At 33.9% G+C, this 12920-nt stretch overlaps 1 protein-coding gene across 3 annotated transcripts in view; it reads left to right on the top strand.

Annotated features, from left to right (window-relative positions):
- Positions 1-12920, top strand: part of CADM2 (cell adhesion molecule 2) — a 1045186-nt gene that overhangs the window by 961564 nt on the left and 70702 nt on the right. For all 3 annotated transcript variants that reach the window (XM_059921362.1, XM_059921361.1, XM_059921360.1), the window contains one exon: positions 415-593. In XM_059921362.1, coding sequence (XP_059777345.1) covers positions 415-593 — 179 coding nt within the window. The remainder of the gene's footprint in view (positions 1-414; positions 594-12920) is intronic.

The following is a 12920-nucleotide window of genomic DNA, read 5'->3' as shown; positions in this document are numbered from 1 at the left end:
CAAAGCTGTGCCCCAACAATGGTGGCCCCAAATGCAAAGGTATAATTCCAGGTACCTCTGTGGAAGGCTGCTCCAATAGCCCACAGGCAATCCTCCAGAGTCCAGCAGGTATGAGACATTTAGCCACAGAATCTGGGCCGCAGGACCTGCTATCTATCAGTGACTACTACAGTGACTCAACTAATTAGCTCCTTAATACATGTCTGCTTAGTTAAGGAGAATAGAATAAAATTATAATTGCCATACCTCCAAAATCTTCCGAGTGAGTGCATTATGGTTCTTTTGGTACCTTATAGAAGTTAGCACATAGTTATCCATGAAATGGGTGTTAAATATTATAAATTGCTTAATTAATTCACAGAATATGTAACATTTCATATATTTTTTGTTTATATGCATGTTTAAATCCAATAGGCCAGAACCTGTTTTGTGGACAAAGGATGGCGGAGAATTACCAGATCCTGACCGAATGGTTGTGAGTGGTAGGGAGCTAAACATTCTTTTCCTCAACAAAACGGATAATGGTACATATCGATGTGAAGCCACAAATACCATTGGCCAAAGCAGCGCAGAGTATGTTCTCATTGTACATGGTGAGTACCTTTTGACATTATTATACATGTGAGAATGACCTGAAAAACTGCTTAAATTTATCAAAATCTTTAGAATAATAAACAAATTTAAATGGGTTTTCTTTTTCTTTCATAAGGACTTCTCATAAGTGTAAATATCTCCAAGTTTCACAATTAATATGTTTCAAGTCAAACTAATAAAATTACAGCCTATACTCAAAATAAAATTTATATTTGTGAAAGATTTTTTTATTATAAATATACTGTATAATATTTGGTGGTGAATAGTAAATCATATTAATGGTTTTCTTTACGTTTTACAAATAAATGCTTTAAATTATAAATCAGAATCATGAAAACAATATTTTCCCTACGTTAATTTTGGTAGTATTATCATAAAAATATGCTTTATAATCAGTATTACTAGTTTTACAAAGAGAGACAGCATGTAATCGAGATGTAGCAAAGACAGAGGTGTACAATACTAGTGAAAACTGCACTAATTTCTTATGAACAATAATTTGAAACACCCACAGACATTTTTTTCTCCTCTGCAATAATCTCACAATTTGAGTAAATATAGGAAAATGGCAAAAAGACATGCCAATACCCAAGATTAAAAAGAATCTCTGTTTTTCCTAAACTCCAAAAGCCAGGACAAGTTGTTCATGAGGTAGCTTTAACATATTGTTAGACGGAGATGAACTTTTCTGAAATCGATAAATATCACAATAAACAAAATTAGGTTTCTTTATTGCAAGACTTCTCAGAGTTTATTTATAGGGTACAATGTGAATCTCCAAGAGAAAAAAGCATTAGAGAATGTAAGCTTTTTCTCATATAGTTCACCAAGAAAACTTTTTTTAAGACTAATGTTGTGTTCTACACAATATTACAGTATTTGAATGAGTACTGTGTAAAAATTACACAATGCTGTAATAAATCCAATGGATCTTAGAAATCCTGAAGGGAGTATATTTATTTGAAATCTTTCTCATGAACCTAAGTATAAAATAACTGTAAGAAGCATGGGTTAACTTTATACCTTTCCAAAAAGGAATTTGGGGGATAACGTCTAATTCTTTGTAAAGGGATTTAATTTTAGGGGAAAAATAATCCCATTTGTGTTTTTTTCCAAGATGTTTACTTTTTTATGATACAGGCCAAAATTGGAGAAAGAATAATGTATTGAATCAATTTACAACTTTATTTTCAAATTGCCTTAGTGTCTACCATTTCTCAGTTCTTAATAACACTTTTGTTCTTGAAGGCAAACAAAGTCTTGCATTGAATAGACTTTCCACATATAAACATCTTGAAGGTAACAGAGCTGAGAGAGTAATTTCTAGTATCTCATTAATTGTGCAAATTCCAGCTTTTGGGAAAGATCAGCCTAATCAAATTAGACTGATAAATTGGAATTAAATGTAGTAACCCCCTGTAGATAAACCCTACCAGGCTCACTGCCAGAGAGAATATAACCACTGAGTGTGTCAAGAAGATAAGTTAGATCCTTAGAGCAGGATCCAGGAGTAGCTTTCAGTTCGTGCTGACCTGGATGTTTAGATCCTGTGGTCACGGAAATGAAGTCTGATTCACCCTCGACTTGCCAAGCACTTCTCTCATCTAACAGTTTTTGGGAACCTAGGGGCATGTTGCATAGCATGTCACATTGTGTTGAAAGCAATATGGCATAAAAATATAGAGAATTAGAAGGGAAGTGACAGGAAAAATAATATACTTAGTTGAAAAGTATGTCATTTGTTTTTTTAAAGTAATTCAAGTGGGGAAAATTCATATGTTTTCTCAGTGTTTGCAAGCTAGCCAACAGCATGATTTCCTAAATAGCCAAGCTACCTTTAGGTAGTTGGCAGTTGACATATTTCTAATAAATACTTCTCTGAGCACTTTGTAAGAAGTCATTTTTGGCTTTGCTTTTTGAACTACAATTCATCAAAAGCACCCCATAGATTAATGCTATTCATGCTGCTAGATAAATGCTGTGAAGTTCAACAGTGGTTTACCTAGGATTATTGACACAAGTAATGAGAGGCTCCATGCAACAGTGAAACCATATTACACGCTGTTTAAAAAGGGCTCCAATTGGGTTCATTACAAAATAAATGTTTTTTTTCCTCCTTTGCACACAGGGTATAATGTTTCATTAGTCACTGGTTGTATAAATATAAAAAGCTACTCTCTTCTGTTAATGGTTTGGCTGTTTCAAAACCCAACTAAATGATGAAATTTGAGTGGTATTTCAATCTATAATGAATGCTGTATGCATTTTGGAATGGAGTGATAAGTGATCATTTGTGAGAACTTTACCCTTTTATCTTTTACACCAAGTTTGATTTTACATTAGCTGTGATAATTTAATATAGCTCTAGCACAGAAGGGCCTTTCATGAGCTGAGACTGTCTTTGATTCTACCACAGTTACCTAGGTTCTATTGATTCTTAACTTGATGGAGGTCAGAGCACTTTGCTGTGAAATCATCTGCTATCTCGGTACCATCCTAATGGTTAGATTTTATTCTTTGGGTGTCAGTGGAAGTGCATTATTTAAATGTTTTCACATTTAATTGTTAACAGCACTGACTTTGTATGTCATGGACACTGGAGTGTTCCCCTCCACCCTAACCCCCATGATACCTTTGCAAATTTAAGCATTACAGTTGCAGATGGTAATTTGAAACTGCCAGTCTGGTTCTCACTCTCAATGAAAGGCCTAACAAAATTCAGTACATGTATACAAATACCTGTAAGATAAAACATTACACTTTTGAAACATTTGCACTGTAGAGATTCCATTAGGAAAAAAGGTACCATTTTTTCATTAACAAGCTCAACAATGGAAAAATTAATCTGTTAAATTAGTAGCCATAGTTATACTATTAATTCCTGTGAGCACAGTAGTTTTTTGTTTTTTGCTTCTGTATAAAAATATTGAAGTTACTCTCATGTTATTATTGTTTTCATGCTATTTATTTCTTTTGAATGGTTAATTACTTCCATATTAATGGTCTTAAAATATGCTGTTCCATTGCTGTTTTTACTATTTGGAGAACTCACATCAAAGGAAATATTCATTCATTCCTCAAATAAATATTTAGCATTTATTCACTGAGTGCAAATGCACTATAGGAGCAACGGTGAATAGCACTCAAGAAGCTTAGAGTTAAACATGAACGATAAGCATTCAAGTAAGTATAGTACAAAAATCAAAGAGTTATAGGAGTATGGATATACAATGATGTAGATATTCAGAGTTTGTGACAACATGGTCCAAGTGTCTGGAATTAAAAAAAAATAGTAACACAGTACTACTGGATTATTTATAAACAAATGGCATATGTCATAAATAGAAGTACCCACCAGTGCCAGGTACATAGATATATAATAAATCAGAGTATTATTATTATAATATTACTAGTAGTCTTATGATACCTTAAGGCAATCTCAGTCCAATGCTCTGGTACAAAATTTACCCAAAGGTTGTGTACAATTTACTGCCCATAGTCTTCCCTGAATGGTACCCAGAGCATAAATTAAGTTATCCCTATTGAAGAATGAGAAAATTCTATATTCTTGTTAACTAAGCAATAGAGAAGATCATAAAAAAATCAACACTATAACAAATTAGTAACATAGAGAGAGCAGGATAAAAGTTATAATCACCCTTGTTTCTCTGATGCAACATCAAGTTCAGAAAGTTTAGATAAAATATCCTCTCCTCAAAGAAACGCTACCCAGATCTCCATCTTTTAGTCTAGAGATCATAGAAGATACCTATTCATCATGCAAGGAATGGCTGCAGAGAACTGAGAATGACCTGAGACTAACCTTATTTTGTGGTTGGGGACGATTCAAGTCCTTATATTTATTTGTCCTCCATTTATTTAAAAAGTATTCTTTTGGAAGTGTCAGAAATTTATAGTACCTGGGAAGTTTTGAAAGAATATCTATGAAGAGTGGAAAACATAAATTACCACTTCCCCCCAAATCCTATACTTCTTCCTCCTCAACTATCCCAAAGCCTTTGACCTCCCTTCACACTCATGCTAGAGAAAGGCATAACCATGCCTCAGAATACACATGGAAGATGGACAGTGGTGCTGGAACTCTTTTACTATCATCTGCCCTCCCCAGAATTCAGGAAGAAATACAGTAATACAAGTAGAAAAAGTGAGTAACTTATTTCTTCTTCTACCAGTAGCTGTACTAACTATGGCAGGTCCACACTGTGGAGAGGAGTAACAGGGAGTCCAGTGTGAGCTTCAGTGGAGAGGACACTCCACTTAGGACCCATCTCAGGGCTGTCTCACACAGTCATGGCAGAGTTGAGATGCACTATTCCAGAACGTTGTTCATGATACTCACCATCTCTCTTCAAATTTACTTTTCATATTACCATAGTAGCCCTTAAATGAAATTTAAAATTATCTTACCACTGCTTTTTTTCCATTACTTCACTGTTTTTGATTTACAGAAATAAGCTTTTATAACAATTCATTACTTCTTCATTATCTTAACTCTTGCTATTCTTATTTTGAATAAAATTACCCACTATGCACCTTTCCACATTTTTACTTTTCTTTATATGTACATATTTTGCTTTTTCTAGCAAATTTCATATGTATGACCATATAAAAACAAGTAAAATTTTTCATAACTAGTATTATTATTATAGTAGAAAGTGAAATAGTATAAAAAGCTTGTTTATGTAATGCCAATCAGTTTACTGACAGTTGCTGACGTTGTATCCCTAAAGTATCACTTGACCGTTATGGTTTGTTTTATGTATTTGTTCATGTATCTATTGAAAGGAATACTGATGAAAAATGTGATATTGCTTTTTGTTTGTTTGTTTGTTTCCGGGATAATTTACCTCAAAAATAACACACACATAGAATAAGATCCATCACATTTTATTGTTAGCTAGTAAGAACAATTATAAAAATAGTGTTTCAGGTTTTTAATTTTTATAGTAAGAGAGAATATTACTGCTAGAAATATCTATGTGTTTTCATTTAGTGAAAGGTATCAAACTATTAAATATGCCTTTCCAGCTTTAAAAAAATTGATACAACTGCTACTTTCATTTCACTTTACTTTTATTGTTTAATAATAAATGTCAAAATTACGCAGAGACAGAATGTTGTACACCAAGACATTACAGATTCCTGCATCAAACCAAGCTTCCAAACTGTTGTTCATTTAGATACCTGTCTCTTTCAGAGACTAGAAGTAAATGCAGGTTCACTTCCCATCCCAGGTGCTGATTCTTCCTTGCAGTCAATTTGCTTACCATGGGAGAGAGGGAAATTGAGTCATAGAGGGTAGCCTTTCTTTCACTTTAGCACACATTTCCAAACCATCTGTTATCTCCTTCAAATACTTAACTAAGGTACAAGATATAAATTCAGTTGCTTTAGGGTTTTAGTTCCTGATCCTAAATTTAGCAAAATAAATAATACATATATAGGTGCATGCCATACTAATTATGAAACAGATTAGGAATATCATAAATAATATCCTAAATTTCTTTTTAAATTTGTCTTACTCTAGAACTAAGCAAATATGATTATAATACATACTTTCCTAGTCTTAAGGTATATATTTTACATATTCCTTCTATGATTATCAATGATTTGAAAGCTAATGAGAACTCTCATTAATTAAAATTAAGAATGTACTTCTGTGCTTCATAGTAAATATGTAGCTAGACTAAAAAGTTGGCAGTCACACTTACATTTACTGTTATAATTATCCAGCAACAAAACATTTAGAAACATTGAGAGTCTACATGATTTTTTTTGCTTAGCTGTGCTGTTAGGAAAGGTAATACAGATCAGAATGGAAATAAGAGAGTGAATCTTTGAGCTCAGATGAGTGGGTGGGGAGCAAGAAAGAGAAGACTGGATTAATGGACAGATGTACAGCCAGCCTAGCAAACATTTGAAAGGGATTCAGCTAAAATCTGTTTCCTCACATGGAAACAGGCCTACCAGTTGGTAAATTAATTCTGCGTGCTCATAATGAGCATTTTTCCTTTGGAGATGCTTTCTTTAGAAGCATAGATGGAAAAATATACGGTGTAGGAAGAAAAGGATAGAAAAGACATCCATGTGGAACAACAAAGAGTGCACTGATGGAAGAAGCCTATGGCTGCTGCTCTCATCTCCAGTTGAGAGTTTCCAGACAATAAACTAGTTGGATGAGTCTTAAAACAGTACCTTCTTTAATCGCTGAGATAAAACATAGCATCTCTGGACATGAATAAGCAGGGAGAGCTGTGATGCCTGTGGGAAAGGAGTACCTCTGACTGGATGAATATGCTGTTGAACTCTGCAGAGAGAAGTGGAACGGGATCAAGTAGTGGAGACAGGGGCGCTGCTTTCATTATAAAACATTTTGAAAAGTGGATATGTACAGGCATACCCAACACGGAGTTGAGGCTAAATTTCATCTCTTTAAGATGAGCCTAAAGTGGATAAAGTTTCACCTTTCATGGTAAAAATTCATTGAGATACCACTCTGAAGTAAATGTTTCTGTGGTACCTAGATGGATCACTGACTAAAATGTCCACGCGGAAAACCCTCATTCCTGTCGGAAGGGAAGAAAGACTCCACCACCCAACAAATCCAACATTTAAAATGTTTTTCCCTTGCACTCTTTATATATGATCTTTTCTGTCAATTGCAGTAAGGTAAGCAGAACAGAGGGGTTATACCCGTGGCACTTAGTCTTTCTAGTTTTTTTTTTTTATGTTCAAAAAAGGCTAGATTATAGCTTTATAAAATGTATAGAGCTCTTCTCCCCAAGTATATATGCATTCATTCATTAGAGAAATTCAATCAATATTCAATTGCCCATGGGGGGAAATTTTTGGCATTCCTTTTTAGAAACAATGGCATGCCTAACTAGAAGAAGATTTTACATAAAATCTGCTTTGTAGCTTCTTACAAAAATGTAGTTTTCACAAACATTGTAACAACATATCACATACTTGTTCCAGAATCTAAGAATTATCCTTGAATCCTCTCTGCCCTTCTTTCCAATTCATCAGCAAGTTCTGCCGGCACTGTTTCCAAACCATTCTCCCAGTATGTCCACTACTTTCCACCATCCTTTCTAGCCTAGACTATTGAAACATTGTCTAATGGGCTCCCTGCTTCCACCTCTCCAGTCTGTTTTCCACACAGCTGCAATATATAAATATTTTAAATGCATATTCCTTCATGTCTTTCCCCATTTAAATTTTGCCAAAGGCATTTCATCACACTTAGTATAAAACCCAAATTCTTATTATCCTAGTTTATCAGTCCCAGATTTAGCACCTACTCTGTGACACTTCATCATTCTCCACGCAGTTCTGTCTCCCTGGTCCTCTTTCAACTCCTCTAAGACTTCAAGCTCTTCTCTTTTTAAGACCTTTGCCTCTGCCTGGAATGCTTATCCAGGAAGTATTGATACAAGGAATGCCATCATGAATGGTCTTTCCAAGAGTGATTTCTTATAATTCAGATCTCAGATGAAATGAATCTTCTCAGTGAGGCCTTTTTTTGTCCACTCTATCTAAAGCAACTCCCAGTCACATATGACTTTATTTTAATTATCTGCAGGGCATTTATCATTATTTGGTATTTTAGTTGTATATTTGACTGTAGATATGTACATGTATATGTATATGTGTATTATACACGTGTACATATATTGTATATGCATGCATTTATGTGCATATATTATATGCACAAAGCAGAAATCTTATCTTGGAACAGTGCCTTCTAAATAGCAGGCAATCAAAAATATTTCTTTAATGATTAAATTTCTTTATCTCTCTGTTTCTCTCTTTCAACAGAAGAAACCTTAATAAAATAATACACGCATGTATGTATAGGTACATATATACATACATAAATATGCACAAACTCATATTCACATACATACACATATATACACATATATACCTAAGTGTATATGTGTGTATGTGTGTGTATACACTGCCCTAACTTCTGAACCAAATCAGGGTAATGATATTCATTCCTTGGTCACCAAAATCAAGACCTTTAACTTTCATCCAATATTGGGAAAATAAGTGAGATGTATTTACTTGGCAATCCATATGTAAATGGCGCCTTATAGATTTAAGCAGTGCACAGTATGAATAACTGTGTATAGAAGAATTCACATCTCCAATAGAAATCTTTGAAATTAGAAGAGTTTTGCAAGTGACTTCACATGTCTGTTTATCTTTTCACAAAACTCTATGACTATAGCTAACTTAAAACTGGATTTGTTTTTTGGAAATCTATATCCTTTCTCTTTTTTTTAATATATCATTTCTTATAAAGATAACATTTATCTTTAAATGTAAACAGATGTAAAACTTCTCTGAGGCATGGCCTGAAAATCCACATCACTACTAGTAATATTTTACTATTCCAGGAAATTTTTCTTGAGTATCTGCTGTATATGAAGTGCTAGGCCAGGTCCTGTAGATCCTATAATAAATAAGTAAACACTCTCAATTATGCCTGGACTTCTTAGTAAAAATAAACCAGTGAGGTGTTTTCACTCGTATGTTTTACCATGATGCAATTTCACAGATGTTTCAAGGTCCCCTCATTAATTGTAATATTTCAGGAGACATAGCCAGGAGAATATGAAATTCCACGATTAGAAATATATTACTTTGGTAAAATGTTCACTTCTTTATTGAGCCTATATTTTAAATATAAATAATTTGGGGATGTTATCAATCTGTGTCACCAAATTCCATGTGGGAATTAGTTTATTAAATAAGCTTTTTTAAGGTTAAGAAAGACCTTGCTTTTGCATGAGAACTCTGAGTTCTAGGGTTACAAGTGATAGGAGGGCATATTGAAAGTGGAGCTCAATAGGCATTTCTTCACAATTCTGCTTAACATTATTCTTAGTGTTTATTAGGGATTATCTGTTGTGGATACATCCAAGAGACTCTATTTATTAATATGATTGCACAAAAAGTATCTACAAATAGCCCTTGTTGGTTTTGTTAAGTTACAGGATAACAAGTTTATAATAATATTTTTGAAATACTCCCAAGTTCTCCTTTAATTTTCACTTAAATAAGCTTTTATATTGCAATATTAAATATTATATTTGAATGCATTTTACTACCTTTAAAACTCGATCAGACAACAAACATATATGTGAAAATTAGAATTCACTAAAATTAGTGCTGTGTAATAACTTCCAATTTTATGACAGCATTTTTTAACTTATACAAGTTGGTAACATAGTACAGTAGCACAGTTTAGTTAAGCCTTAAGGATATTTACTTCAGGATTCCAGAACCCATTGTTACTCTTTTATGGAATTTGTGTATTAAATAAGAAGAAGAATCATTTATGCATAAATGACCAGGTCTAAACTCTGTTTTTTTAGATGAAGAATGCAGAGGGATTAAATTATAGGCAAAATGTCTCTCAGTTATTTTATCACAGAACCTAAATGAAAAATCAAAATATCTGGATTTTTCAATCAGTAATTTTCTACTATATCATACTTCCCCTTGTGTATATTTATATTTGGTTTAAGTTTTTCTTCTAATGGGCGACAGTGCTATTCTCTCAAAGGAAACTGACATCCTCACAGAACTTAAAGTGTTTGATCAAATCATCTGATTTACTTTTTGGTAAAGCACTTTTTGGAAAGAACTCCCAGTATGGAAGTAGGTGGAGCTAAATGGTATGGAATCATCCACTTCAAAGGTATTTTTTCCCCACTTTAAATGTCACTTTCCTTTCTCAGTTTGGAATGTAAAAGAGTATTTTAAAAGAAAAAAAATGCATACATTTTTTTCAAATGACAAACTGATTTTATTCATCAACTTTTCTTGTAATTACATGTGACTTTTGGTTACCACCTACAGTTTAAAATTGCAGTACTTTCTATTTTTCATTTTTCAAGAACAGCTTTTTTTTATTGTATGAGGATTCCATTTAGTATGTGAAGCCAGTTGAAACTATCAGAGGAATGAAAAGGGATGCATTCAAATCTAATTTTTAAAAGGACTCCTTTTTATGAAGCAGATGAGGTTACCGTACAGCTCTGGAAGAAGAGGCATGCTCTGGCTAGTTGAGGCCTTGTCAGGCTGGTGGCTGTCATTTAAGTAAGAGCCTTGGTACTGTTATCCATTCTTATGCTATAACCCAAATAGGCTGCTACATGTAGCTGAATATAATGGGAACAGATAAACGTCCTTCTCTGCACAGGCAAAAAAGCAAATACAGTAAACTTGTCCTCTTACAATTGCTTCCAATGGCAGTGCAATTATCAGTAAAGTTAAGGATGCCTGTTATTTTTAAAATTAGGATATGCGAATAACTTCTTTCAAACAGACACTTCTTACCTTAATACTTCTAGTATACATCGAGTTGTGACTAATAATATTCCACTAATAATCTTCTATATCTCCACTAATAATCCTTGGTTTGAATTCACTCTTGATTATCCTGGGACCACCCAGGGGAGTTAGTGACATAAAGCAGAAAGGAAGTAGACATATGGAGTCCAAACTAAATGGTAGCAGTTTTTCTCCCAATTGAACACTAGTCCTTAGAGAGAAACAAGCAGCTTGGGCTTCTGGGACTCTTTAGACTTAATTTTGCTCTGAAAATCCATTCTGAATGGGCCAGAATGCAATTTTTAAAAAGAGAAACTGCCACAAAACAAAAGAGGTTGACAAGTTAGAAATTATTGTACACTGAATTTGTAGAGAACAGAGCATACCTTTAACCTGAAAAGCTCGTTATTGGAAAAAAGGTGCTGTACCACTCTTCAGTTTATTGTATACAGTGCTTGTTGGAACTGATTTCATTTTGACAAGGTTATATAGGATCTGTTGTGCTCTAATAAGCTCCAATAACAAAATGTGTTTGCATTTTTCGAATTCCTTCATTAGGATGTGAAAAAAAGGGCCCCTTTTCTATTATTTTGAATTGGATATTGTGATTTAGAGCTCCACCACTTTTAAAAACATTGAAAGACTGCATTTGGAATATAAGATTCTTCAGTATGCTGCATTTTAATTTTTTAAATAATTTTTTAGACTTGAAGACTCTTAGCAGGAATTCCTAAAAATTACCTCATGAATGGTAAAAGGAGGAGAGAGGACAGTCTTTTACAGAGATTAACCATGTGTAAGGCTCAATTACTGATTCATGTTATTAAAAATGATACCATTTCCTATCTATTGACAACTTTGCTATTACCACCAAAAGATACATTATTTATAAAGCACCAGTCAAATTCAAAGCACAGAGCTAGGTACTCTAAGGAAGCACAGAAATATACCATGGAGTTGATGTCTAATTCTTCTGTTAGCTTATCATCTTATTGGTTCATGAAAAAAAACAAAAACAAAAGAAAACACTAGTAATCATTAAGTGCCAAGTGAAAGTGATAGCCTCCCAGTTTTCAACCACTGATTTCACGAAGAGCTCTGATATGTATTCTGTTTACTGTGAACTTTATTATTAATAAAAGTTAGAATAGTTGAGTGTATTAATTGATTATGTTAATTAGAGAAAATTTTTAAATGTTACCATAGTGCTACACATGTATTTTGATAAGTAGGGAAGGAGAGAGAGAGCTATGTAGCTAGTGAGAGACACATAACCCTGGGTGTGTTCATAGTAGTGTGTCATGAATGTAAACATCTTTGTCATGGCAGAGGGGTATAGATAACAAAATGAGGGAAGCAGAGATAAACTCAGAAAGCACAAAAAGTATTCAGAGAAGGGAAATCAGTTGGGTTTTAGTTGGTCAAGGAAGTCTTCACAGAGCAGGTAGGAATCAGGCTGAAACTTGAGAGTGGTGTTTTACTAGGTACATCAAGAAAAGGGAGACTATTCTAAGATGAGATTGGGTGATACTGAGGGGTTGGGTCAGAGTAAATTTGTCCCAAGTCAAAATTATATTTTTAAAAACAAAGACAAGTTGATTTATAAAGATTGAGCTTACAGTTTATTGGAAAGATAGGTACATAAATATACATGTCATGGTCATATAATGTATAATAAGCATGTGTAGAGGTGTGTGCAAAGTGCTTGAAAGCACGCTGAGGGAAGGTATTAACTCTACAGAATTGGGGGATGCTTTACAAGTGAGATCGTATTTAAACTGGACTTGAAAGATAGACAAGAAAGGGAAAACTAATGTTGTGAAACAGGATGTGGCTCTGAGAACATGGCAGCAAAGAGAACAGAAAGAGCTGAGTCTAGAACTTGGGGAAAGCACTTGTGTCAGGGAAGATGTCTTATGCTCCAGGCTTTGCTTTTCTGTTTATGTTAACTTGGT

The sequence above is a fragment of the Balaenoptera ricei genome, chromosome 4 (genome assembly GCF_028023285.1).
Source record: "Balaenoptera ricei isolate mBalRic1 chromosome 4, mBalRic1.hap2, whole genome shotgun sequence".
NCBI lineage: Eukaryota > Metazoa > Chordata > Mammalia > Artiodactyla > Balaenopteridae > Balaenoptera > Balaenoptera ricei.
Note: the sequence above shows the minus strand (reverse complement) of the source record. Positions and strands in the feature narration are given on the sequence as shown.